Genomic DNA, 26,439 nt, shown 5'->3' on the forward strand with positions numbered 1-26,439 from the left:
GGAACAAGAAGTGGCTGTGGCTGAGTGGACCCGGGGGGCAAACCCCGTGCCGTGCAAGTGGGTCAAATAGAAGGGGCTTGTGAAGGGCTTTGATTTTGATGTGGCCAAGGCAGAGCAGATAATCGACTTACTGCTCAAGGAAAAGCAGTTGAAGCTCCCAGAGAATCACAAGCTGCCAATGACGCAAGAGCTGCAGGGGATGCCGTACTGCAAGTGGCACCACTCGTTCACCCATGCCGCGAATGACTGCAAGGAGCTGCGTCGGCAGATCCAATCGGCTATTGAGCAAGGCCGATTAATTCTGGCCCAACACACGATGAATGTTGACAGTCAACCATTCCCACAGGCTAACGTGGTGGAGCTATCGGATCTTAGACCTGAGGGCCAGAATTTTGCGTTCCAGATTAACATGGCGGGACCCATACGCCGCCGTGATGAGCAGAGGTTTAGAGAGGCCGATTCTGGCAAACGGCCCCAGGATGAAGACGAGTCGGAGCAGCAACATATTACTAAAGAACAAGTGCATCACATCCGCAATCAACTCCCAGCTTCCAATCGGCTTCTTGAAAAATACGAGTATCAGTACAAGCTGCGTCGTCGGTATGAATCGGAAGAGGAGGAGTACGAGCACCGCGCGGGGAGAACGCTGGGGAGGCGTCAGGCTATGCGCGACCCCTGGCATTGCCCGTTCTTCAGGTACTATTGGAATTCCGGCATGAGCCGATTGCCTACTATCGATGATTGCCTGGAGTGCAGGCCTCGGGGACGCCAGTCAGGCGAGACGTCGGTGTTCCAGCGCTTGGGGCCCAAAGCGCATCACGACGACCATGTTGAGCGGCCATCCAGGGATGATCTTGAGCTCGAAGGAGAGGATAAGTATCATCGTCCACGATTGTGTCCTGACGGACTCAGTCGCTCGCAGAAGCGCAGAGTGCAGCGCTTACGCAATCTCGAAGAGGCGGAAGCAAGGTACCTCGACGTGCTGAGGAAGGCGCGTCCGGATCTCGCGGAGCAAGTCAGGCACCCGCGAAGGGTGGAAAGGCGCCCTCCAAGGAGGGAGTGGTGCCCCAAGCAGCCAAAAGCTGATGAGAAGCCATCGGCTGATGTGAATATGGTGTTCGTGCTCCCATCAGAGTTTCGGGCGCCCCAACCGAAGGAGTTGGCCGTCGCACAGCTCGATCTTGGCCCCCGGCCGATCATCTTCGAGAAGCCCAAGGAGAAAATCTACAAACACCTGAAGGGGTTATATCTCAAGGGCCTCATCGACGGCAAGCCTGTGAACAGGATGTTGGTCGATACTGGCGCCGCAGTTAATTTGATGCCGTATTCAGTGCTGCGCCAATTGGGTCGTTCTGCTGCTGACCTTATCAAGACCAACGTAATGCTCAATGATTTCAACGGGCAGCCATCGGAGGCAAAGGACGTCCTCAATGTGGAGTTGATAGTTGGCCGCAAGACCGTCCCAACTTCGTTTTTCGTCGTCAACAGTAAGAGTACGTACACAGTGCTTCTTGGGAGGGATTGGATTCACGCCAATCGTTGTGTTCCTTCCACAATGCACCAGTGTTTGGTTCAATGGGATGGCGACGAAGTGGAGGTGGTCCGTGCAGATGACTCCAGCGAGGTTTCGCTCGCAGACAAGAACGCCTGGGACGCGGAAGGACAAGAGCCGATCTCAGGGATTGTGCTAGAAGACTATGATCAGATCAAAGCAAAAAAAAACGGATTGAGGCTGGTCTTATCCACTGGCCTCACAGAATAAACACATCCTGGCACGCTACGGGATTCAGCAGGTCTAGAGAGGCCGGTCCCAGCGACCGGCCCCAAAAAGTAGATAATTCTTATTTGGAGTTGAAACTGTTACATTATGAACAAACAATAGCCTGCTCTGGCAGTCGGTTAGTTAATGAGTATTCAGTTTCGAATGGTAATATAGAAACGGCCAGTCCGTGCGGTCGGCCGAAAATTTTCTTTTGTTATCTCTCCGTATTTGCTGTCGACGTGGCAGGTGACGACGAGTTGCCTGCATCCACAGTTGATTTTACAGGCGATGGCAAGTTGGGGTACGGGTTTACATCAGCTGACGATTTGGAGGAAGTCGATATAGGTCCCGAGGATAAGCCGCGACCAACATTTATCAGCAAAAGGTTAGACCCGAGCCTGCGTGAGCTGATGATAGCACTATTGAAAGAATACCGGGACTGTTTCGCTTGGGATTATACTGAAATGCCCGGATGGATAGAAGTATCGTCGAACATCAGCTCCCGCTTAAGAAAGGATTTCGGCCGTTTCAACAACGAGCACGATAGATAAAGGCCGAAATCCTAGAGGAGGTTAAGAAAGAGGTGCAAAAGATGTTGGACGCAGGGTTCATCAGGCCATGTCGGTATGCAGAATGGATCTCCAGCGTGGTCCCTGTACAAAAGAAGGATGGCCGATGGCGAGTCTGCGTGGATTTCAGAGACCTCAACAGAGCAATGCCAAAGGACGAGTATTCGATGCCCGTCGCGGAAATGTTGATCAACGCAGCTGCCGGTCACAAAATGCTGAGCTTTATGGATGGTAATGCCGGCTACAACCAGATCTTCATGGCCCCAGAGGATATAAGTAAGACCGTGTTCAGAGTACCAGGCGCGGTCGGCTTGTTCGAGTACTTGGTTATGACCTTTGGATTGAAAAATGCCGGTGCGACATATCAACGCGCCATGAATTATATTTTTCATGATCTCATCGGCAAACTGGTAGAAATCTACATTGATGATGTCGTGGTCAAGTCCACATCGGCAGGGGGACATCTGGAAGATTTGCGTAAGGTATTAGAGTGGACTCGGAGGTTTGGGCTCAGAATGAACCCGAAGAAATGCGCCTTTGGTGTATCGGCTGGTCAGTTCTTAGGATTCCTGGTACATGAGCGAGGGATCGAGATTGGCCTAAAAAGTCAAGAAGCTGTAAGGACGATGAGGCCGCCTACTACGAAGAAGGAGTTGCAAAAGCTCATCGGCAAAATCAACTTTGTCAGACGATTCATCTCCAATCTGTCTGGACGTATCGAGCCATTCATGGGTCTCGCGAAAATCAGGTCCGATGATGAATTTCACTGGGGGGCAGAGCAGCAGCAAGCTTTCGACGAAATCAAGGAATACTTGTCGAAGCCTCCAGTTTTGGTTCCTCCACAGCAATACAGGCCCTTCTACGTATACTCATCCGTAGGCGACACCTCCATCGCCTCGGTGCTGGTTCAGAAGCATGACGGACAGGAAAGGGTTGTGTTAAACCTTAGCAGGCACATGTTGGACACCGAGACCAGGTACCCTGAGATTGAAAAGCTTTGTCTCTGTTTATTCTTTACATGTACAAAACTTCGTCATATTTTGCTCTCGGCGGAAACAATCGTTATTTGCAAATCGGATGTCATAAAGCATATGCTGTCGGCTCCTGTTCTGAAAGGCCAACTCAGAAAGTGGATGTTCGCGCTGTCAGAGTTCGATATCCGATATCAATCGGCAAAGGCAGTCAAGGGATAGGCACTGGCGGATCTCATTGCAGACAGGATCAGCACTGATGTGGCTGCACTTTTCATACGTCCATGGGCCATGTTTTTCGACGGATCGGCGTGTGATGATGGGTGCGGTGTAGGAATTCTTTTGGTATCGCCTAGAGGGGCGACTTATTCCTTTTCCATTAGTATGACCACTCCATGCACCAATAATTTATTAGAGTATGAGGTCGTTCGCAAGGGGATGGAATTACTCCTGGAAGCTGGTGCAGAAGCGGTGGAAATCTTTGGGGATTCGAAGCTGGTGATTTCTCAGCTCACAGAAGATTACAGATGTGAGAGCGAGGCTCTTTTTCCGATATGGATGCAGTGCCGTCAGTTGATGTCACAATTCAGGTACATTAATTTCCACTGGGTACGTAGGACTTTGAACAATGAAGCCAATGACTTGGCACAGATGGCTTCCGAATACAAGGAAACAGCCGATGGGGTAGATGTAGAGGTTCAGTTTCTAGAACCTGGAGATTGGAGAGCCGATATCTTCAATTATTTGAAGGATTCGGCTCGGGGGGGACCCAGAAGGATAAGACTCAAAGCTATGAAGTATGTTCTGATAGGGAACGATATGTTCTACAGGACTTTGGAAGGACTGCTGCTTAAATGTCTGGGGCCTTCGGAGCTGAATTGGCTCTTGCATGAGGTTCATGAGGGAGCCTGCGGTACTCATCAATCGGCTCATAAGATGAAGTGGCTGATTAGGCGATAAGGATATTACTAGCCTACCATGCTTGAGGATTGCTTTAAATATTACAAGGGATGTCAGGCATGTCAGAGATTCGGCAAGATTCAGATGGTGTCGGCATCAGTAATGAATCATGTCATTAAGCCATGGCCGTTCAGGGGTTGAGCCATGGATATAATTGGCCAGATCAACCCGCCATCCAGCAAAGGTCACCAATGGGTGTTGGCTGTCACGGATTATTTCACGAAATGGGTGGAGGCGGTACCCATGAGGTCGGTGGCATCGAAAGATGTGATCAGTTTCGTTAAAGAGCACATCATTCATAGGTTCGGGATTCCCCAGACCATTACGACCGATGGAGGATCGGTCTTTATATCAGAGGAATTTAGGAAGTTCGCCGATGACACGGGGTTCAAGCTGATCAGATCATCCCCATATTATGCCCAGGCTAATGGACAGGCTGAAGCATCCAACCAGAGCTTTATCAAGCTGATCAAAAGGAAGATCGATGAATATCCTAGGCGCTGGCACGAGGTGTTGTCAGAGGCTTTGTGGGCATATTGTATTTCGTGTCACGGATCCATCAAGACGTCACCATACCATCTGGTCTACGGTCAAGACGTTGTGTTGCCATGGGAGATCACAGCCGGATCGAGGCATGTTGAGTTCCAGAATGATCTGTCGACTGAGGAGTATGCAGCCTTGATGACCGACAATGTGGAGGATCTCACGGAGCTAAGACTTTGGTCTCTTGAGAAGATTAAGGAAAACAAGGCTAAAGTCGCTCGTGCATACAACAAAAAGGTCAAGCCAAAAGATTTCCAGGTCGGAGACCTGGTTTGGGAGGCAGTGCTACCATTGGGAACTAAAGATAGGAAGTATGGTAAGTGGTCTCCAACTTGGCATGGGCCGTACAAGGTTGACCAAGTCTTGCCTGGAAATGCGTACATGCTTGAAGAATTGGACGGTGTCAAGTTTCCTGTAGCCGTCAATGGCCAACACCTCAAGAAATATTTCCCGAGCATGTGGGAAGGCGAATAACAAGAGCCGATGAAATCCATCTGGCTATATATATATATATATATATATATATATATATATATATATATATATATATATATATATGAGAAGCAAGGCAGCCGATGTGTAAACATCGACTTAAGATGTTTTTAATAGGTACGAGTTTTAGATTTAACAGGCAACATTAAATGTTCTCTGAATTTTTCTACTAGTTCAGGAACCCTTCTATGGCATGGATGGCTTCTGCGCGCATGGCGTCGGCTCTTGCTATGATCGCTTCGTCGTCCTTGTCATCGCCTGTTACTATCTATTGACTCAAGGTGCTTATCTCTGCGAACTCTGCCCGTATTTGCTCTGTTATTTCTTGGGCTTCTTGCTTGGAGTTTGCAATCGAGGCTTTCTCCTCGTGGATTAGTCTCTGGGTGGTGCGGACCTATTCTTCGAGTTCCACCAGTTCTTTCTCCAGGAGATTGAGTCACCTTGTACTCGCGGAGATATCGGCTTTGGCGTCCAGAGTTGCATTCTTCTGGTTGAGCATCTTGCACTTTTGAGCGATGTCGGCTTTCAGAGGAATTTGAGAATGACGTAGTTCTATTCTCTGTTGTGCTGCTTTCACCTCTGCCCGAAAGAAGGGAAGATGGCCGGCTGGCCAGAGCTTGACCTGAAGTGACTCTAGGAGTTGGGATTCTATCTGCTCGAGGATTTTCTTTATTTTGCTGGAATCGTCAACCAGGGTACTAATTGGAGTAGATAGCAGATTTATGATGTGTTGATGCTAATCCGCGAGGTCAATCGGCTGCTGTGATATTGGTACTTTCGTTCCAAGGGCGATCAGACCCATTGATGCTGGGTCAAAGGAGTGCAAATCTGAAATATTGAAGCCCTGTGGAGATATTAGAGTTAGTTTTGGAACAAGGTGCATCAATGGAGTTATCGGCTGATTTAGAATCGGCTCATGTAGTGTTACCTGTTCTGAGGAAGAAGCAATGGTCGGTCCAAGTGTGATCGGCTCAGTTGGGTTTGAGGCAGCAACAGGGGCATCGGCTATGTCAGCCTGTTCGTCACGCACCTCCATCGGAGCATCGGGAGTTTCGAGTTGAGCTTCCATCAGCACATCAGCTGTTGCAGTTCCTTCGCTGTGAATTTCTACTAGGACGATGGTTGATTCTTGCTGTTCTTGGACTTCAGTTGTTCCAGTGTCGGCTTCATGAACGGTGGTTCCCTGTTGTGCTGGGCTTCCAGTACTGAGGGTGTCTCTAGCTGCGTCCTGAAAATAGAATTACAGTCAACCAGAATATATATGCGTAAGGAAGAAGTTTCGGAGAGATGAATTACCTGGTTGGTGTTGGATTGTGATAGATTCGGGAAGGTTGTACTATTTTCTTGATGACTCATCTTGCGATGATCTTCCTTTTCTTAGTCGGGCCTCGGGGGCAGCACTTCCAGAGGTTTGTCTCCGCTCAGAAGCCGACTGGGATGAGTCTGGCAGAGCAGTCATTATTACTTTCTTCATTGGCGGTGACTCCTTGCAAAAAAGAACATCAGGGGCGGTTGGAAGGAAATAGAATGGCTCCCCGTCACTGGTCATGGGTTCTGGATCATCTTGTTGCTGTAAGCAAGGTGAGCAGGGTTAGCCAAGTAAAGTGGTGGAGGACTTAGAAAAAATAGGTGCACGGATTCAGTACCTCTTCCTCGGGGATTGCGTATTCTGGATCAATTTGCTGCTGTAGAGGGTCTAAAACTCTTCTGAATACATGAGTTTTCCACATTCCCCACCATGTGTTAAAACCAATTGACGAGGGAGTAAAGGACAGATCGGCTGGTATTGAAATGTGGAGGTTGTCAAACATGCTGTAGCATCTTGAACTGGTAAGACCATCGGGTAAATCGGCTCTACTCTCCACAAAGTGGTGAATATGGAAGTGGGGAGGGACTTGTCCTAAGCCAAATTGACGAGCTGCTACGACTGGTTGATAGGTTTCATAACCTGGTTTGATGATTCTGTTGGAAGTACTTATGCCAACAGGGAGGAAGCCAGGTCGGATAATTAGGGAATACAGATGCTGAGTGCCGTCGTCATCGGCAAAGCTATCCAGCCTGAAGGTAGTTGGGTTCTCAAAGGCTTCAGATTTAGTGAATGGAAAGTAGAGGGGATTGTCTAGACCTTTGCAGAAAACTCTAAACCAGTTTGATGCATCTGTCGAGTTCAGTTTATTGCCAGGGAGGCTGAATAGGGCTTGGCCATAGCTGGTGCATCTATTTTGCTTGCCATTCTCGTCGGGGAAGGAATTCTTGGCTAGGCTTTGAAAGTTTGGAATCTGATGCTGGAAGTAGAGTTGTGCCCATAACTGAATGAACCACCAAGGGCCTCCAGTTTTGAGTTTCCTTTGGCTGAGCAAACTAGTTGTCATCAGATGGAGAAATCTGTATGTTTCTCCGAGAAAAAGTTTGCCTAGGCTGGTGCGGTTGCCATGGGCCAGATGGTAAGCCAAAGGAAGATAATTCTTGGTTGGTGCTAAGGAAGGACCACATAAAATAAAATGTTCTAAGCAAAGATTTAAAAAGGTTGTGTGTTCCTTTTTAGTGACTGGACCTTCTGTCTTCATGTGCCGGTTCATGTAAGTACTCCAGTTTGTGCAGTCTGCCTTGGATGAAAGTTGTATTGTATTCCGGCCTCGTGCACCGCCGTCGGGTTGTATTCCGGCGTCGGCTCTCGGCTCTCGGAGATGGGGTCGAGGGAGGAGACGGAGGAACTCGAGGAAGAGGGGGGAAGAGGGGAGCCGATGGAATTGGAGCCAGAGGAGGAGGAGATCTCCATGGCTACAGGAGGTTTGGGTGCTCTGCGCTGTTTGGATGAGGGAGGAAGACGAGTTTGTTGTGAAAGGAGTCGATTCAGGGTGAGATTAAATAGGAAAAAAAATGGAAAATGAATCGGCACTTTCACATTCTGCGAGGAGCCGTCTGTAGAGACGTTGCGTCTTCCGTGGTGGTTGTAGTGCGTTTTAATGAGCATCAACAGCAAGATGAAGCAACGAGATGGTTTTGGAATTATCATTGCCAAAACCAGGGGGGCATGTGTTATAGCCATAAATTAATAGGGTTAATTAATGGGCCGCAAGTGAGTTGGGCTTAATGCAAAAATTAAAGGAGGCTTACGAAACGGCTCCTGCGTGGGCGTTCGGGCCATCTGGGCCATGTACCTTTAGGTTTAAGATCAGTTTCAGTTAGAGATAGAGTCCAATATGGACACGTTAATTTAGATTGTTTTCCAAGTCTCCAGACTATAAATATGTACCCTATGACATTCGTAAAGGAAGAATGTCATCACGTCTCGCAACAACAATTCTCGGCGCACCGCCACCCCTAATCCTAGGGTTTCATCCAAGTAAGCGCCATGCTGCCCTGATCACTTCTTGTGATCAGGGCAGCATTGTTCTTACTTTTACCTTGGTATTACTCGTACTGAAGTATTTTTTTATGGCGAGTAGTGCTAGTTATCCTGGTATTCGTAGCATGACCATTAGTAGATCAATCATGCTCTTGTTGTTTATCATCTACGAATACCATGTTATCTCTGCGTGATCGCGTATTAATCTTATACTAATTCTCGTTGCATAGAGTTAGTCGCGTAGAGATAACACCCTGCTTCTTTTCTATCTAGTAAATCTAATCTGTTATGGTTTGTTCTTATACATAAGAATCGGCTTAATATCTGCTAGTTTAGGCCTTGCAAACGGGTTGGACGATCCGGCGATGTATTAGATGCTTTGCATTGATCTTAACAGGGATTGATTCGGGAATCAGATTTTGCTTATTCTTAGGCCTCTATTCTGGTTAAAGTTGGTTATCTATTACGCTCGTTAGGCCTAACTATGTTTAGGATATTCCGATCTAGCAGTGAAGCTTAAAACGTCATGGATTAGATTAACTAGATCTAATTGAAGTAGTTTTTGCAGTTATTTGCTTTATCTATTAATATCCAGATATGCAGATCTGATCTGACACCGAGACTCGATCGGCTCTTTGAAGCCGATGCAAGAGTCGTCCCAGGGAGCCGACAACGGCTCGGACTAATGTTTACACGTGTTTGTGCATGTAGGTAAATCGTCGAAAGCACATTTGCACCTTCCTGGTCGGGTATAGGTCAGGTGGCACGCCCTGCATCTCCGGAAGTATCGGCGTGTGCCAGAATCTGGGCCGTTGACCGAGGGACCGGTGCCAGCCAGCGCCCCGGCAGCCTCCTGGCTCTTCGTGTTGCCTGTTGCTACTTGCCGGTGGGTTTTGACCGACAACACCATCTGACTGCCCGGAGAACATGGCCGGGGCTGGTGTACTACCTCTAGTCACCGCCCCTGTAATAGCCAACATCAGGCTCTATCACATGCTGATTGACGGTGGGGCTGGCCTCAACATCATCAGCTATGCAGCGTTCAAGCAGCTACAGATCCCGGAGTCGAAGCTGACTCCCTCTCGCCCATTCTCCAGAGTGGGCCCACATTCAGTGTTCCCTCTGGGGAGCATCACTCTGCCGGTCACGTTTGGTACCGAGGAGAACTTCCGCACAGAAAGCGTCCAGTTCGATGTTGCAGAGGTGAACCTCCCGTTCAATGCCATCATTGGCAGACCGGCTCTCTACCGCTTCATGGCCATTGCCCATTACGGGTATTTGGTCCTGAAGATGCCTTCCCCTGCCGGTGTCCTCACCGTGCGGGGTGACCGTACCGCTGCAGTCGATGCAGTTGAGAAATTGCATGCTCTGGCGGTAGAGGCTGCCCATTCCGAGGAGGACCCATCCACTTCGCGAGCTAAGGTGCCTGCCAGGGCACATAAGGTTCAACCGTCCGACCCGGACAATGTTCCCGTGAAGACCGTGCAGGTCGGAGTGGATTCCTCCCGGACCACCCGCATCGCGGGGAACCTGGAGGAGAAATAGGAAGACGCGCTCATCACTTTCCTCCGGACAAATATGGACGTGTTCGCCTGGGAACCATCACAGATGCTCGGGATCCCTAGGGAAGTGATCGAGCACCATCTGAGGATCTTCCCTGACGCCACACCGGTACGCCAGAAACCTCGGAAGCAGTCCGTGGAGCGGCAGAACTTCATCCGTGAAGAAGTCCGCAAGCTGCTACACGCTGGCTTCATCGAGGAGGTCCACCACCCCGAGTGGTTGGCCAACCCGGTCGTCGTCCCAAAGGCCAACGGGAAGCTCCGGATGTGCATCGACTACACTAGCCTCAACAAGGCATGTCCTAGAGACCCCTATCCTCTTCCACATATCGATCAAATTGTGGACTCCACCAGATACAAATGTCTAGAGAGGATAGGAAACATACTGCTTTTGTAACAGTGGATGGACTTTATTGCTATATTGTCATGCCATATGGTCTGTGGAATGCCTTACCCACGTTTGTGCGAGCAATGAACAAAATTTTCTGCAATTTAATTAGAGATATAGTTGAGGTGTATGTCGATGACATCGTAGTCAAGACTAAGGTCGGGTCAACACTAGTTGAGGACATGTCCCTCGTCTTCGACCGACTGCACGCCACGTGCACGAAGCTGAATCCCGAGAAGTGTGTTTTCGGCGTCTCGGCAGGGAAGCTGCTGGGTTTCCTGGTCTCGCATCGAGGCATCGAGGCAAACCCAGCCAAGATCAAGGCGATCGAGGTGATGAGGCCTCCTAGCCGCATCAAGGACGTCCAGAAGCTTACTAGATCTCTGGCCGTTCTTAGCCGCTTCCTTTCGAGGCTGGCTGAGAGGGCCCCCCCTTCTTCAAACTATTGAGGAGGTCCGGTCCATTCTCTTGGACTGAAGAGGCTGAACAAGCCTTCCAGGAACTGAAGCAGCACCTCACCTCACTGCCAGTATAGGTGGCTCCAGAGCCAGGTGAGAAGCTATTTTTGTATCTTGCTGCGTCTGCAAAGGCGGTCAGCATGGTGCTGGTGGCCGAGAAGATGGAGCAAGCTCGCCAGGGGGACACCAGGGTCCCCCCGGCCAAGGATAGTGAGCCGAACCACGGACATGGGGGTCCGGCAGCCACTCCTCTGTCTGAAGGTCCGGACCCCGGACAAGGGGGTCCAGAGGAGCCTCAGTCCAGAGGGAAGCCAGAACCGCTGGGGGCCCAAGGACCTGACGCGGTGGACAAGGGCGAGCAGGGACTGGTGGCCAGGGTCCGGACCATCCAGAAGCCAGTCTACTATGTCAGCGAAGTCCTCCACAAGGCAAAGGCCAGGTATCTTGAGACGCATAAGCTTATCTATGCCATACTTATTGCGTCCAGGAAACTGCGTTATTATTTCCAGGCACACAGAGTTGTCGTAGTGACCTCTTATCCACTGAGAGCGATCCTACACAACTCCAATGCCACGGGCAACATCGCCAAGTGGGCAGCAGAGTTGGCTGAGTTCCAACTGGACTTCCAGCCCCGCCACACAGTTAAAAGCCAAATCCTGGCTGATTTCATAGCAGAATGGACTCCTTCCCCAAGTAATTCTGGGGGTCCGGACCTTAACGCCGGACCCCCGGAGCCGAAAGTTAGGACACCAGTCTTCACCAAGCCCCACTGGACACTCTTCTTCGACGGGTCCGTCCGCAGGCAGTGGGCCGGAGCTGGTGTGGTCCTCATCGACCCAAACGGAGATCAACTAAAGTACATGGTGCACCTTGAGTTCAAGGCCACCAACAACATGGCAGAGTACGAGGCTTTGATCTTTGGCCTGAGAAAGCCCTGTCTATGGGGGTCCGGCAGCTCCTGGTGAAGGGAGATTCTCAGCTGATCATCAAGCAGGTCAGAGGGGAGTGCAGATGCAGCAATCCCCAGCTCGCAGCATACCTCATACATGTGAGGAAGCTCGAGAAGGACTTCGACGCCTTGGAACTATAACATGTTCCTCGCGAATTCAACTCAGCAGCAGATGACCTCTCCATGAGAGCATCTACCTGGGCACCCATGCCCGAGGGTGTCTTCGAAAGACGGTTGCTGAGACCTACCGCCCAGCTTGCCGAACTGGATGAATGGGATCAAGCTAGCACCTCGAAGTTAGCGGTCCCGGCGGCATACCATCTGTGGTGCCCGCCAGGGATCGTGTGCGCTACCGAGGATCCCGGAGACCTCATAGGGCCACCCCCAATTACTCAGGGAAGTCTCGATGCATGGATCTCCGAGATCCGGGACTACTTGAAAGACAACATCCTTCCTGAAGATGATGTAGCCACTGAGCGCATAGTACGATTGGCTAAACGCTACCCGGTGGTAGAAGGGGATCTCTACCGCTGTGGTGCCAATGGTATCCTCATGCGGTGCATTTTCCGGGAAGAGGGCTGCGAGTTACTCGCGGAGATCCATGGAGGCGAGTGTGGAAGTCATTCCTCATCTCGCACGCTTGTTGGTAAGGCCTTTCGGCATGGCTTCTACTGGCCAACAGCACTCCAGGATGCAGCTGAGCTGGTAAGGTCCTGCAAAGCATGCCAGTTCCATGCAAAGCAAATACACACACCGGCTCAGGCTCTGCAAATGATCCTGCCCTCATGGCCGTTCGCCGTATGGGGCGTGGATATCTTGGGGCCATTCCCCCGGGCCGTCGGCGGGTACCGGTTCCTCTACGTCACCATTGACAAATTCACAAAATGGCCGGAGGTTACCCCTGTGGTAAACATCACCAAAACATCAGCAGTCGCATTCCTCAAGTCCATTGTGTGCAGATTTGGCATCCCAAACCGCATCATCGCGGACAACGGGACCCAATTCAAAAGCAGACTCTTCCAAGAGTACTGCGAGGACATCGGCATCCAGCTATGCTTTGCGTCCGTAGCACATCCCCGCAGCAATGGACAGGTCGAGAGGGCAAATGCAGAGGTCCTCAGGGGACTCAAGACCCGCACCTACAACTGCTTGAAGAAGCATGGTGCAAGATGGGTTGATGAGCTTCCGAGCATGCTATGGGGCAACCGGACCACACCCAGCCAAGCCACCAGGGAGACCCCATTCTTCCTGGTCTACGGGGCCGAAGCATGCCTTCCCCCGGAAATCCACCTGGGCTCACCACGGGTCTAGGCCTTTGATGAAACCATGCAGGAACAACTGCGGTGAGACGACATGGACTTCGTTGACGAACGAAGGTGGCGAGCAGCAATCCGAAATGCATGCTACAACCAGGCGCTCAGGCGTTATCATCAACGGTTCGTGCACAGTAGGGAGCTCCGGGCTGGGGACCTGGTACTAAGGCGGATCCTGAACCGAGCAGGGCTCCACAAACTCTCCCCCAACTGGGAACGTCCCTTCAAGGTGACGGAAGTATGCTGGCCCGGATGCGTTCGCCTTGCCATAGAAGAAGGAGTGCCGCTGCCCAACCCGTGGAATATAGAGCATCTGCATAAGTTTTACGCTTAGACAGAGCAGGAAATGAACTTTTCTTTTGTAATAAGATAGAATCAGCGTGCGGTCCAGAGCGGTGGGGGTCCGTCCTCGTAAACCCGGCCTCTGGCGTCCATCGCACAACCGGCTAGCATTAACGCGCGGCCTAGAGCGGTAGAGGTCCGCCCTCATAAACCCGGCCTCTGGCATCCATCGCGCAAGCCATGTATATCAAGTTGTAAAGGAAAGATTTGCTCTCAGTTCTGTCTTTGTGTCAAAATTTTATTTCACATTTCGATTCTCGAACCTTTCCCTTTCTAACCCCCGCACGGAATTCCACTCCTGTCGTTACAACCAAGATCCGAATTGAGTTGCCGGACTGCCGTACAGGTCCGGACCCCCTTTCTGCCGGAAGAAGGGTCTGGACCACTAGGGACCCACTCTGGAGAGGGGGTGCTCATTTCCTGGGGTGGTCTGGAGTCCTGTGTAGCCGCTTAGCTTGGTTGCGTACCCTAAGCCTACACACTCCACCACCCTGTAACGAGTGCTCTAGTACCCGGAGCTGGGTAATTAGGGGCCCGGACCTCGTTCTAGCTCAAGGGTTGGCTTCCTAACTTCTACACGGTTAGTCCAGCTGCATATCTCAAAGGATCCAGTACGACAGAATGGCCTCACCCACTGCTAGGAGGGGTCTGGAACGCTGGGAACCAGATCCGGAGAAAAGGTGCTGGTTTCCTGGAATGATCCGGAGTCCGGTGTAGCCGCTTAGCCTGGTCCTGTACCCTAAGCCTACATACTCCACCACCCTGTAACAAGCATCATGCTACCTGGACCTGCGTACCCGGAGGTCCGGACCTCATACTGGCTTGGGGGCAGGTTCAGAATAGGTCCCGCGGGCCCACTACTAAGCTTTGACTTTGAGTGGTATGCAGGTTAAGCCTTGACTGGTGGTAGCTCGCCTCAAACCATTGAGCCTACCTACCAGGGGGCCCGGGCATCCACTTAAAGGCTTCATGCAGATCGAGGTCCAGACTCGGTGGTAGACAGACTCAAACAATTGATCATGTCTCCCAGGGGGCCCGGAGTGCTCGCTTTGAGCCAAATACGAAGGATCGACTCTGGATGCGTCAAACAGCTAAGTTGCAGTATCATTACTACCATCCTAGCGAGTTTGATTTTACTCTCTGTAGTTTTTTCTCCTACTCAGGGAATAAGTCGCTCGTTTGACTTACAATATGTGCTACACCTATGCCTAAGAACACCCGTTCAACCCCATAGGGGGGTCCAGAGCATCTGCTCGGCTCGGATGGCAGATAGGTTCTAACACCTGAACCTATCTACCAGGGGGCCAGGGCACTGAGGGCCGCATATGGCAGATCAGAGCCTGTCGCTACGGTGCAACCTGCGCTGGCTCACCTCCACCGGCAGAGCGCCGGAGCTGCTTCGGCCCGGGCTGGGACCACTCGGGGTGGAGCTACCAGCCACGGCCTGCTTGCCCTTGGCAGAAAGGTCGGACCTCGTGGCGCCAGTCTGGGCCAGGTCCCCAGTCGCGTCGGGGATCTGGATGCCGCTGTTGGGGTCGCCTCCCGTTTGGCGCGGTGCCAGACCGCCGTCGCCAAGGGTCGGCAGAGTGGCCAGCACCGCAGCCCTCAGGCTCGAGTCCTCGCAGAGGGGAACGACGCCCTGAGGGAGGATAAGGTGCTCTGGGACGAAGATCTCCCCCATCACCGCCCACACCACGACCTCCAGGCCTTCCTGGGTCAGATCGCTGCCCTCCCCGCGGTGGGTCCTGCTACAGTCTTGGAGTCCGGTGAAACTCCAGGCAGGACACGGCCGCTGCCTCAGAGGGGCGATTCGGCCCTTCAGGAAGTCCCTGAGCACGTGCAGTGAGGTGAGGCCACTCTCCGCCAGCGTCCTGATCTTGCTCAGCACGGGGTCAAACTTCGACGACGGGGACGGCTTGGCCCTCCAGGACTGGCGGTCGGAGGCGGGCCCCTCGGTCGGCATGACGAGGTGCTTGTTGGCGTTGGTGGTGGCGATCACCCACTCCCTGCGCCAATCCTCCCACTTTCCGCCAGTGAGGCCGGGGATGTAGGGCGTCTACAGATCATTCCTTGTCTGGAAGTAGTACGCCCCGACTTCATCCTTGTTCTTCCCGAACTTCACCTGGACGAAGAAGTAGTGGAAGAGGATGACGCAGGGCCGCACCCCCACGAACATCTCGCATAGGTGGACGAAGATCGACGTCAGGAGGATGGAGTGGCGTGAGATGCTGGAGCTGGAGGCCGAAATCCTCCAGCAGCAGCAGGAAGAACGAAGAAATCGGCAGCCCCACGCCGGTGGAAATGTGCGAAACAAACAGCACAAATTCCCCGGTGCGCAGATCGCGGAGACGAACCAAGCCCGCTCGAATTCCCCAGGCGGTTTCCCGTGGACTCCACCCAAGCAGGCAGCGCACTACGTCTAGTTCCGCCTCGGTCTGGAAATGACGGGGACGGACGAGGGACGCCATTTTGCTGTGGAGGCGAGGAACAATCTGTGCAGAAGAGCAAGGGGCGAGGAGGCTCGAAAGCAAAGGGGCACAAAGGCTTGGAAGGAAGAAGGCGAATGCGAAAAGGAAGCCGTGTTCAGTGGCACGGTCCTTTAATAAAGCCTGACCAATCCGGCGCGCCCCGAAACCGTCGCTGGAAGTCAAGTGACACTCATGACTAGAGTTAGACACCTAGTCCATGACAGGGGGGCCAGGCCCACCTATCATGAGACGCAAGTAACAAGTGAAGGTGTGAAAAAGCGGGATCTGAACCATCACCCGCGCACTAAGCGAGGCGGAAGCTGAGCTGACGTGCACACACAAAGCGCTGGCAAGACCAGACTTTTCGGGAGCTGCGCTGGTGGTAAAAATTCCATTTACCCCGGCCGCAACAATGCCGAGCATCGCTCGCGTGACTCGGTGTACCACTGTGTGGGGGGGCCACGAGTCAGTAAGCCGTTGCGATGTGATGAGGCAGCGAGAAACCCGATGGATGGTCGAAGCCGGACAAGACTCCTGCAACGCGCACAGTCGAGCGCTGGAAGCTTCAAGTTATTCGGAGCTAGGTCACAGTAGTGGCCCCACCTGCGGGTTCGTAGCCTATCCCGAGGTGGGCCCGGGGGGGCCGTTGTCGCTACCCTGTAGTACGGATACCTACTCCTACTGCAGGAAGGCAGGACTGGTGTAGTTATCTGCAACTGCGCGCCAAGGAGTTGAGCAACCGGACCCCTGCTGTCCGGGCTCCACCTCACCAGACCAACAGCCCCGGACCCCCCCTGCTCGGGGAAGGGTCCGGTGTCGCCACGTGTCCCCCAAGGAGGGATGCTCAGCACCAGCGGCCGGAGGCACGGACCTCCCCTGGTGGCTCCGAGACCTCCACGTGTCTCCCGGACCCCCTAAGCGCACGCGCCAGCACTCTGCCCAGGAGGGGTCCGGAGCTGCCACGTGCCCCACTACCGCTAGCGCGGGTGCAGGCGCGAGTCTTCCGCCGGAAGACTCGCCCACCCACCGCATTTAATGCAGGAGGCTGAGGCATGCTCTGCCACCACAGAGCACGGGGCAGCCTTTGCCAGACTCCACTATTGGTCGCATATTACCAAGGTGCACAGTGCAGCCGCAGGAGCCGCGCACGCGGTGTACGTTAGTCTGCCGCATTAAATGGATACGACGGCACGACCCTTTCCATCATGCCGCCTACGCCGCAAGCTACGCGGCATGAATATCATGCGTGGCGCAGCCTACCCGGCTAGCTGAAAGCGTCGTACCAACATGACAGGGCAAGACCACTCCAGTCAGAAGATCTTCGCCGGTCAGTACATCCATGCGGACGAGGCAGCGAAAGCCTAGAATAAGATCTTCCTCAGGTGTAGCACCATAATAGTGCTAGGCGCTACGTTATTTAAATACATCCACATTGGACCCACCTGTCGGGGTCCCAACGGCTATGTACGTGCTTCCATTTGACCATGAAAGGGGAGCACACGCTAGTCTCAGGACAAGTTGACGCAGACTCTCTCCCTCACACTCTCAGCTTACCAGCTAGAACCACTCTCGAGCAATCTCTTATGAGGACAGGCAATACAACACACAGTGGATGTAGGATATTACACTCCGGCAGCCCGAACCACTCTAAACCTTCTGTGTTCATCGTGTTCTTGCATCTAGATCGGACTAATCCTAGCTACCCCGAGTTCATTCTCCCTAGGGCTTATGCAGGTGCATTCTGCCACCCGGCTGGGTTTTCCACCCAACACTCCTGTTATTTGTTTTTCTAGCTTCGCACCCTAATTAAAACCTAACAAAATCACAAACCTTAAAAATACGGAGAATTTAAGTGTATGTGTATAAAACAAAACACTAGTATGGTATAGCTTGAACCGACCAGGACACGCTACATGTAAGGTTGTGACAGTACGTAAACGTAACACGTGTTAATAAAATTGGTTATGTTTTGACTGTGTATTGTTGAATGTTGAATGTGGTGGAGAACACTAGTACAAGTTATTAGTACATGTTGATTCAGTCTACATATGAGAGAGAGAGAGTGTGTTTTCGGTTTAAGAGTGTCTCCGCATCGAGCGATTGAAGATTTCTAATGATTACGATGTCTAGTAATTGGGTGATAATCAAGCCCAACAATGCCTACCACTCGCTTCTTGAATTGTGGTCCTATCGTTGAACCACCATCGAGCCCAAGAACACCGGCGGTATAGATGGCCATTTGGCCCGATACCCATGGGGGCCCGAAGCCCGGCCCATATTAGCCCGACCCGAGCACGGCACGGGCCCGAATATTATTGGGCTCGGGCCGGCACGGGCACGATAGGCGGGCCGTGCTTGGGCCTCAATCCTGGCCCATGGACACGTCCAAGCACGGCCCGAAAAAGCCGGCCCGATCGGCCCGATGGGCGGCACGGCGGCCCAGGCACGGCCCGCGGCCCGCTCGCCAGGCCAGGCCAGCAAAAGAGCCGTTGGAGGCGCTGCCGGCCCAGCCCAGCGGAGCGGGTATGTAAATGGCGCCGGCCTCCATTCGCTCGCCCCGCCCGCCCCGACCCCTCTCGGCCTCTCCGCTCCCCTCGCAGCCTCGCCTAACCCTAACCCTAGATCGAGCCTCTCCGCTCCCCTCCCGTCTCCGTCTCGATCTGACCGTCTTCTCCAACTCCGGTCGCCGGCTCGCCGCCGTTGGCCGTCCACTCTACCCTCTTCTCTTTGTTTTCCTGCCTACTTTTGCATCTTCACCGGTCGACTCGCTTTCTCAACTCAAATCCGTCCCCAAACCCAGTCCTCCCTCTATAAATCTCGTAGATCCGGCCGTCCTCGATCTCGCCGGCATCCTTGGTGCTCCGGATCTGGTAAGTCCCTAAACCCTAACATGTTTTTTTCAGTTTTTTTGATTTCTTTCTCCTGTTCTGATATTTTTGACCTCTCTGCGCAGTTGCTCGGCCGATGCAAAGCCGTTGGGGTACCTGAGGGGGCTGGATCTGGGTCTTTGGACCCTAACCGGCAGCTCGGTTCCCTCGGTTTTGCCGGCCGACGCGAAGTCGTGACGCGCCGAAGGCCTGGCGTGCGGCCTGCCCTCCAGGCCATGGACGACGACGAGGGCTACACCATCAACGATGAGTTGCGGATGATGGGCCCGGAGGGCGACGACGAGGACGGTATGGAGGAGGAACGGGAGGAGCTTTTTGGTCGGCGTGGTAATGTGGAAGTAATCATGCCCCCTCCCCCTCCCGTTGGTGTTGGTGTTGGTGGTGCCGGTGCGGGTGCTGATGCTGGTGTAGGTGCCGGTGCTGGTGCCGGTGCTGATACTGGCGCTGGTGGCGCTGGTGGTGCAGCTGACGGTGCCGCGCCGGACTCTGTCAGCCACGCCGGCGAGAAGCGGGGACGGCCCTGCACCTCCAAGGTGTGGGACGAGTACGAGAAGCTCTTCAAGCAGATCAATGGTAAGACCGTCAGGTATGGAGCCAAGTGCCTTCACTGCAAATCCATCCTTTCTGGCTTTTCTAGTAGCGGCACTGGCCATCTTAGTCGGCATCTTCTAACTTGCCGTAGTAAGAAAAAGAAGTCTGGAGCTCAGTCAATTCTTAGTTTTGATGCTGACGGTAGTGTGGTTTCCTGGGAGTACAGTCCTGATGTGGCTCGTACTCAATTGTGCCGTTTGATTGCAAAGCTTGATCTGCCTCTAGGGTTTGGTGAAACAAATGAGTTTAAAGAGTACATTCAGATTGCTCATAACCCTAGATTTACTCCTGTTAGTAGGCAGACCACTACTAGAGATATTGCCAAGTACTTTAGTGAACGCCGTGATGATCTTGTGAAGTACTTAAGCTCTAATTCTGTTAGCTCTGTTGGTCTTACCTCTGATATATGGTCTGGTAATGCTAAGGAAGATTACCTTAGTGTGGTTTGTCATTATGTTAATTCTGATTGGCAACTAGAAAAGAGAGTGTTGGGTCTCAGCCTTATTGATGTCAGTCACAGTGGTGACAACATTGCTGAGCGTGTGCACACTGTGATCTCAGACTTTGGCTTGACTAATAAGGTGTTCTCTATCACTCTAGATAATGCTTCTGCTAATGCCTCTGCTATGGAAGCACTGACACCTTTAATTAGAGGTTATATTGGTGATGAATACTTGCATCAGAGATGTGCATGCCATATAATTAATTTGATTGTTAAGTCTGGCTTGAAAAGGCTTAAACCTTACTTGGAAGCATTTAGGACTGCTATTTCGTTTGTGAACTCTTCTAACCAGCGCATTGCTGCTTATAAGTCCTACTGTATTGCTGTGGGTGTGAGGCCTAGGAAATTTCAATTAGACATGGATGTGAGGTGGAACTCCACCTATCTCATGCTTAAGCATCTTGTTCCTCACAAACAAACATTTGGTGTGTTCATCCAAACCCAGTACCCCAGAGCAGAAGGTACTCCTTATCTCTTAACTGATGGACATTGGTATGTTGTTGAAAAAATTCTAGAGTTCCTTGAACTATTTTATGATTCTACTGTTGTCTTATCTGGTGTTTACTATCCCACTGCTCCACTTATATTGCATAATCTCATTGAAACTGCTGGACAACTTAAAAATTATGAAAATGACAGAATGCTTAGAGAGGTGGTAATTCCTATGAAATCTAAATACCTTAAGTATTGGAATGACATACCTCTGCTTTATTCCATTGCATTCATCATGGATCCTAGAGCTAAAATAAAAGGTTTTAGCAATGCTCTCAGGCTGCTCTCTAGTTTAACTGGTACTGACTATTCTGCTTATTTTACCTCTGTGAGAGCTGCTCTGTCTGACATGTTTGGCAAGTATGAAAGCAAGTTTGGTTCTATTAGATTGGCAAGGCCTACACATAAACCTTCTACTGGTAAGAAAAAAGCTCAATGGGGTAAGATCTTTGGTGATGGTTCTACTTCTACTACTTCTCCTGGGTCTGGTCTTGGCAGTGTTGGTGCTGGTGGCTCTTTTACTGTTCCTCTTGGTAGAAGGACATCTGCAAGTGCTTTGCTGCAAGCAGCAAGCACTGGTGGTACATATGGTATTTCTTCTGAACTTACTGCCTACCTAGATAGTGACACTGTCAACCAGTTTGATGATGATTTCAACATCTTGACCTGGTGGCATGAGCACAAACAGTCTTATCCAGTACTTTCTATCTTAGCTAAGGATGTTTTAACTGTGCCTGTTTCTACCATCTCTTCAGAATCTACCTTTAGTCTAACTGGCAGGATCATAGAGGAGAGGAGGCGTCAGTTGAAGCCAGAGATGGTAGAAATGCTCACATGCATCAAAGACTGGGAGGCTGCAGATGAAAGAGCTCAGCACATGGTGGAGGATGGAGACCTGCAGGCAGCTTATGAAGATCAGTACCTTGATGAAACTCCAGCACAAGCTGCTGTGTAATAGGATAGTTTATTTGCACTGCATGACTATGAGGTTAACTTAACACTGGAACTTGAACTTAATGAGCTGGGCTGTACTCTTTTTTCCTATCTAGGGTTTTCTCACGAGGTGTGAGTTTTTACCTAGATAGGTTTTTAATGAGGCAGCCATTGCACAAAACAGCTCATCCTTGATATTTTGTTGATTTCTGTCATTTTTTGTTACTCAAGATGAATTGATCTGTTGAATGAGTCATGTTGCGATTTTAGTGCCTAGCCTCGTGCTTGGGCACTTGGGCGGCACGAGCCCGGCGGGCGGCACGGCACGGCCCGAAAGGGTTTAGTGCCGTGCCTGGGCCTCAAGTCCGGCACGCTGGGCGGAACGGCACGGCATGAAAGTCTTTTCGTGCCCAGGCGTGCCGTGCCTAATCGTGTCGTGCCTAGGCGTGCCTGGGCCGGGTCATGCCGTGCCGCCCATTTGGCCATCTATAACCGGCGGCGAAGCTCGGAAAGTAACCGCTAACCTCCCCTCCTGTTGTACCGTAGACCTCGCTGACGCTAGCTGACGTGCGGTGGTGCCGACTAAAAATTCCCGCTAATTTTTATTATTATTATTATTATTATTATTATTATTATTATTATTAGTTTGAAAGAACAAATTTCCACTAACTTCATGTCTGTAGCTAGCTAGAAAACATTTAATTTTCTTCCCTTTTAACATGCAATAATCACCGAGAAAGATGGCACGGATCAATCAAAGGAAATCTAAAAGAAGAAGATAGATGATGCAATAATGGAGAGAGGGGCGAGAGTTTCCTCTGAAACATAAGAACGATGAGGTGGGGAATAGAATGATGATATGAGCTAGGAAGAACGATGTACAGTACGCCCTTCAAAACTGGGCTTGACTAGGCGGCAGTGGGTCCAAAATGGTGTGAAACCATGTGTTGTTGAATCATCTTACCAGCCACCTATCTAGCAACTCTAGCAGCAGTCTTTGAATTAGACCATCTAAATGCTAAATGGAGGCTATCTTTATTTTTTAGAGGTCTATAAATTTGCTCAAACTTCAACAATAGTTCTCAGTTCTCATGACGTCTCTCTAGAAAACCCCTAGGAGCGAGGAGGGAGGAGGTAATTTAGAGACATCTCCAAAATAGAGGGTCTAGTAGAGGGTTGGCTAGAGTGCAAAAGCACCCCTCTAAACTTAAGATACAGGGCTGCTTAGAAAGTTGCAGAAGTTGCTCTAAGCTAATGTGAAATGGCCCCGATTGTGGCATGTTGCATGCACAACGGCAGAGCCAGAGTGCTAGCAGGGGCCACGGCACCCCCAACATCGCAAAAAATAATTTGAGAGCTGGCACTAAGGCACAGCTCACAGTTAGGCAGTGTCGTATGGCCAACAGGCAATGTATTCTCTACGTAATCCAGTCCAAATTCTAGTTGCTCCGAACAAGTTCCAGGTGTGCGTGCGTGTAGAGGTAGGGACTGTTGGAATTTGAGTTTAGCCTATTAAATATTTCAATTATTTTAAATAAATCTCAAAAGCTCATGTAGGTATGAGAAAGTGGTGGAGTGGTACAAACCTTTAATCCCACATTACTAGGGAAAGTTGAGAAGATCCTATGGATCTACTATATATCTAACCCATTGGCTAACACCAGAGAATATATATCAACTCAAACTAAGGTTGCAAACCCAAACTAAGGTTACAAAACCTAGGGTTTTGTCTTTTCTCGCTGCCGCGCTACCACCGTGGCCAAATCCATCCCGAGCGTCAGCGTGCACCAACGATCGGGAGAGCAGGTCTCCGAAACCTCTGTCCTCGAGATTCGGTTTAGGACGAATAAGATTTTTGGAAAGCGCCCGGCGCGACTGCTCCAAAATTTTCATCACGGCTCGTCTTTTGTCCAAGTCAGACGCCGCGGCGAACCGAAGTCCGCGACATCAACTGTTGCACTCCATCAACAGAACCATCTTCGTCCGATCATTTCTGTTCGTCTTCCCAAAAACCAAAACTCAGTACCTAAACTGTTTTTCTATCCAATTTTTAATCATGTTCTCATAGTTAAATATTAAGGAGTGAACGTAGGCCAATTTCATTGCTGAGTTTCATGAAAGATTTTATAACATTAAATATTATTAATTTTGCTGATATGATAAGAAAAGAATATAAAGTTTCATGAGATATGAGGAGAATTTCATCACCATAAAACTCATCTGTCACAATTACCTAATTTCTAGTTTAAATAATTGTATTCATAAAACTCCCAATAAAACTCCCACTTAAACTCAACTAACAGTGGTCGCCGCCGACGGTGGCGCACCATGCGTCGCCGTCGGCGTCCCCATCGTACGTACCCGACTTGGCTTGGAAGAAAGCGCGCCTCACGCACCTTCTAGTAGGCGTAGGCGGAGGCGCGGCGAGAGATATTTTCCGCGTGACAAACGCCGGCGTAATGATCTACACCTGGAACAAACCACCAACCAACCCCTCATCGAAACTCTCGTTTCTCAACTCTGACCAAAGTGACCACACCAACTCACCACCCATCTAGAGGACTCCGTCGCCCACGTTTCCATCCGGCATCACATGCTCACGTCCTGCCAGATTCGTCCCCAGCAAAACGGAAACGGAAACGGAAATGAGCAATTCGGACTAGCCGACAAGGATTATTCCGTGCTGTGCTGTGTTGGCTGGGCCCGAACGGTTAAGAGCTAGTAGGAGCAGAAAATGTAGCTGATCCATAAGTTAATCTCTAGGTTCTATGTGGCCTTGCTATACATAGATACTACTACAGTAAAATCCCAAAGATTTGCATGGGGTCAGTAAAATCCCAAGCTGATCAGATCTCTCTTTCCTGTTGTAAAGCGTCCACCAATCACAATAAACTAGCATCAGTAGTAGTAATTTACGGCTAACGTCGGCGGCGACGTGTCACCTGGAGGAGTTGGACACGTCGTGGTCGCTCCCGGTCCCGGCGCTGCCCGCCGACCCGTTGCAGGCCCGGAGCGGGTGGTACACGGGCCTGGGCCGGTAGATGGGCCACGCCTGCGGCTCCGTTCCGCCGTGATGATGATCATCATCCCTGAGCTGTGGCAGCTGGTGGAGGTGGTGGTCGGGGTGCGCGTCCACCGGCTCCGCCTTCACCTCCGCCGCCGCGCCGCCGGCGTGGCCGTTGCTGGTGTCGTCGCGCGCGCGCTTCCGACCGATGGAGACGCCGAACAGCCTCGCGCCGGCCTTGTCGTCGTCGTCCTGCTCGCGCTCCGTCCCCGCCGCCGCCTCGGGCGGCTCCAGGGCGGCCGCGGGCGCGGGGCCGCCGCGGCACGAGGGCAGGAGCTCCAGCACCGACGGCAGCGTGGCGGCGGCCTCCGACGACTCGCCGGAGCAGTTCCCCGCCGCCGCGGCCTTGGCGGCGTCCAGCTGCTGGGTGGCGGCGTACTTGGACATGAGGAGGAGGATGTTGTTGCAGAGCTTCTTCATCTGGCCGAGCTCCCGCGCGAGGCGCGCGTTCTCGCGGCGCAGCCGGTCGTTCTCCTCGCCCGCGTCGCCGCCGGACGCCGCGCCGCCGGAGCCCGAGCCGGATGCCGCCTGCGGCTGCAGCGGCGGGGGCTCCGGGGACGAGCTCGACGACAGCACCTGCTCCTCGCCCGAGTAGACCGGCGAGCCAACGGGCAGCGCCATCGGGATGGCCGCGGCGGCGGCGGCAGCCACCGTGACCGCCGCCCCCGTGGCCGTGGCCGGCGTCACCTTCCGGCGGTGTATGTCGCAGAGCAGCCGCTTCTCCCCTCGCCGGAAGCAGTCGTTGGCGAACTCCCACCGGTCCGGCACGATCTTCCTGAACCCCTGCGCCGCCGCAGAGCACACCGAAAAATCAGCACCACACGACACGCCAAGATGTCGAAGAGAGAAAGGAAAGAAATTGAGACGATCGATGGTAACATAACGCAGGGAGGAGGATGGGGGGTCACGCACGTAGGTGTTGAGCTGCCGCACGAAGCTGGAGAAGTTGTTGTGCTTGAAGTACTTGGGCAGGAGGTCGAGCGCGAACTCGGCGGGGCGCCACACGACGAAGGCGGAGCCGTCGTTGTTCCACGAGATGACGTCGTCCACCGCCGGGTCGTCCACCAGCTGGTACGTCTTGGTGAGGAACGGGGTGGGCACCGACCTCTGCCCCGCCGCCGCCGTCACGCCCTCCGCCGGCTGCGGCGTGGCCGGAGGCGGCTCGCCTCCCGTGGCGGCGGCGGCCTGCTCGGCGGCCATGGCGCCGCCTGCGCAGATCCGGGCCGGCGACACCGTCGTGCCCCTATCCGGCCTGCGAGGAAGGAGAGAAACGAAGGGCGGAAGGAAGAAGAAGAAAGGTGTTGGCTTCTGGAAGTTTCCGCGTTGCGTAGCGTGGAGAAGGAAACCAGCGGGCGGTTGTGGCCAGAGAGCGAGCGAGAGAGAGAGGCGAGGGCGCGCGGAGGAGACGGGAGAAGAGGCACGCGGTCGCCGCGGGAGGCGGTAATAAGGCGAGGGCGACGGGAAGAAGGAGCGGAGGCCACGGCCAGGTCCCCGCGCGTCGCGCGGTGGACGGAGAGGGGAACGGGGGGAGTCGAGCGCGCGGGCGCGGCCTCTGGCCCGCCGGATGGGCGCCCAGCGGTGGAGATGGCGGCGCAGGGGTGATGCGTGGTGGTGGGGCGAGGAAGCTGCGAGAAGGTTCCGCTGATTTTTGTTTTCTTTTCTTTGACACGGGTGTTTGGTTGGCGATTCTGGAAGGTTCATGGCCGGGCGGAGGGATCTTGGACACGGCGCGCGTGGAGGCCGGCCGGGGCCCGCTCGTCGACGAGACACGCAGCTCAGCTTGCGGCAGCTGCAACGAGACTTGTCTGGTTTACATGCATTCAAAATTTCAAAATTTTACAAG

The 26,439-nt window shown here is 52.4% G+C and overlaps 2 protein-coding genes across 3 annotated transcripts; one reads left to right on the plus strand and one right to left on the minus strand.

Annotated features, from left to right (window-relative positions):
* Positions 1-20,720: 20,720 nt before the first annotated feature.
* On the plus strand, positions 20,721-21,801 carry LOC120680061 (zinc finger BED domain-containing protein RICESLEEPER 4-like). The gene is made up of 2 exons (XM_039961705.1): positions 20,721-21,189; positions 21,355-21,801. The coding sequence occupies exons 1-2, from the start codon at positions 20,748-20,750 to the stop codon at positions 21,552-21,554; spliced, it is 642 nt and encodes a 213-aa protein (XP_039817639.1). The 5' UTR covers positions 20,721-20,747; the 3' UTR covers positions 21,555-21,801.
* A 2,391-nt stretch (positions 21,802-24,192) lies between these two features.
* LOC120679999 (heat stress transcription factor B-2b-like) lies at positions 24,193-26,210 on the minus strand. 2 transcript variants are annotated; one of them, XM_039961648.1, is made up of 3 exons: positions 25,509-26,210; positions 24,451-25,379; positions 24,193-24,396 (listed from the first exon to the last, which is right to left on the minus strand). In XM_039961648.1, exons 1-2 carry the CDS (start codon positions 25,794-25,796, stop codon positions 24,471-24,473), a joined length of 1,197 nt encoding a protein of 398 aa, XP_039817582.1. In that variant the 5' UTR covers positions 25,797-26,210; the 3' UTR covers positions 24,193-24,396; positions 24,451-24,470. The 2 variants fall into 2 exon arrangements, with proteins under 2 accessions (XP_039817582.1, XP_039817580.1); XM_039961646.1 differs by having other exon boundaries at positions 24,206-25,379; positions 25,509-26,209.
* Between the last annotated feature and the right edge of the window lie 229 nt (positions 26,211-26,439).

This window comes from Panicum virgatum, chromosome 6N (genome assembly GCF_016808335.1).
Source record: "Panicum virgatum strain AP13 chromosome 6N, P.virgatum_v5, whole genome shotgun sequence".
In the NCBI taxonomy this organism is placed as follows: domain Eukaryota; kingdom Viridiplantae; phylum Streptophyta; class Magnoliopsida; order Poales; family Poaceae; genus Panicum; species Panicum virgatum.

Bases quoted from the DNA above. Each gene is read 5' to 3' on its own strand.
- LOC120680061 (XM_039961705.1), top strand. From the start codon at position 20,748: ATGCTTAGAGAGGTGGTAATTCCTATGAAATCTAAATACCTTAAGTAT. The intron at 21,190-21,354 runs GTATTTCTTCTG...CCATCTCTTCAG, and splicing joins AAGCACTGGTGGTACATATG to AATCTACCTTTAGTCTAACT.
- LOC120679999 (XM_039961648.1), bottom strand. From the start codon at position 25,796: ATGGCCGCCGAGCAGGCCGCCGCCGCCACGGGAGGCGAGCCGCCTCCG. The intron at 25,380-25,508 runs GTGCGTGACCCC...GCGGCGGCGCAG, and splicing joins TGCGGCAGCTCAACACCTAC to GGGTTCAGGAAGATCGTGCC.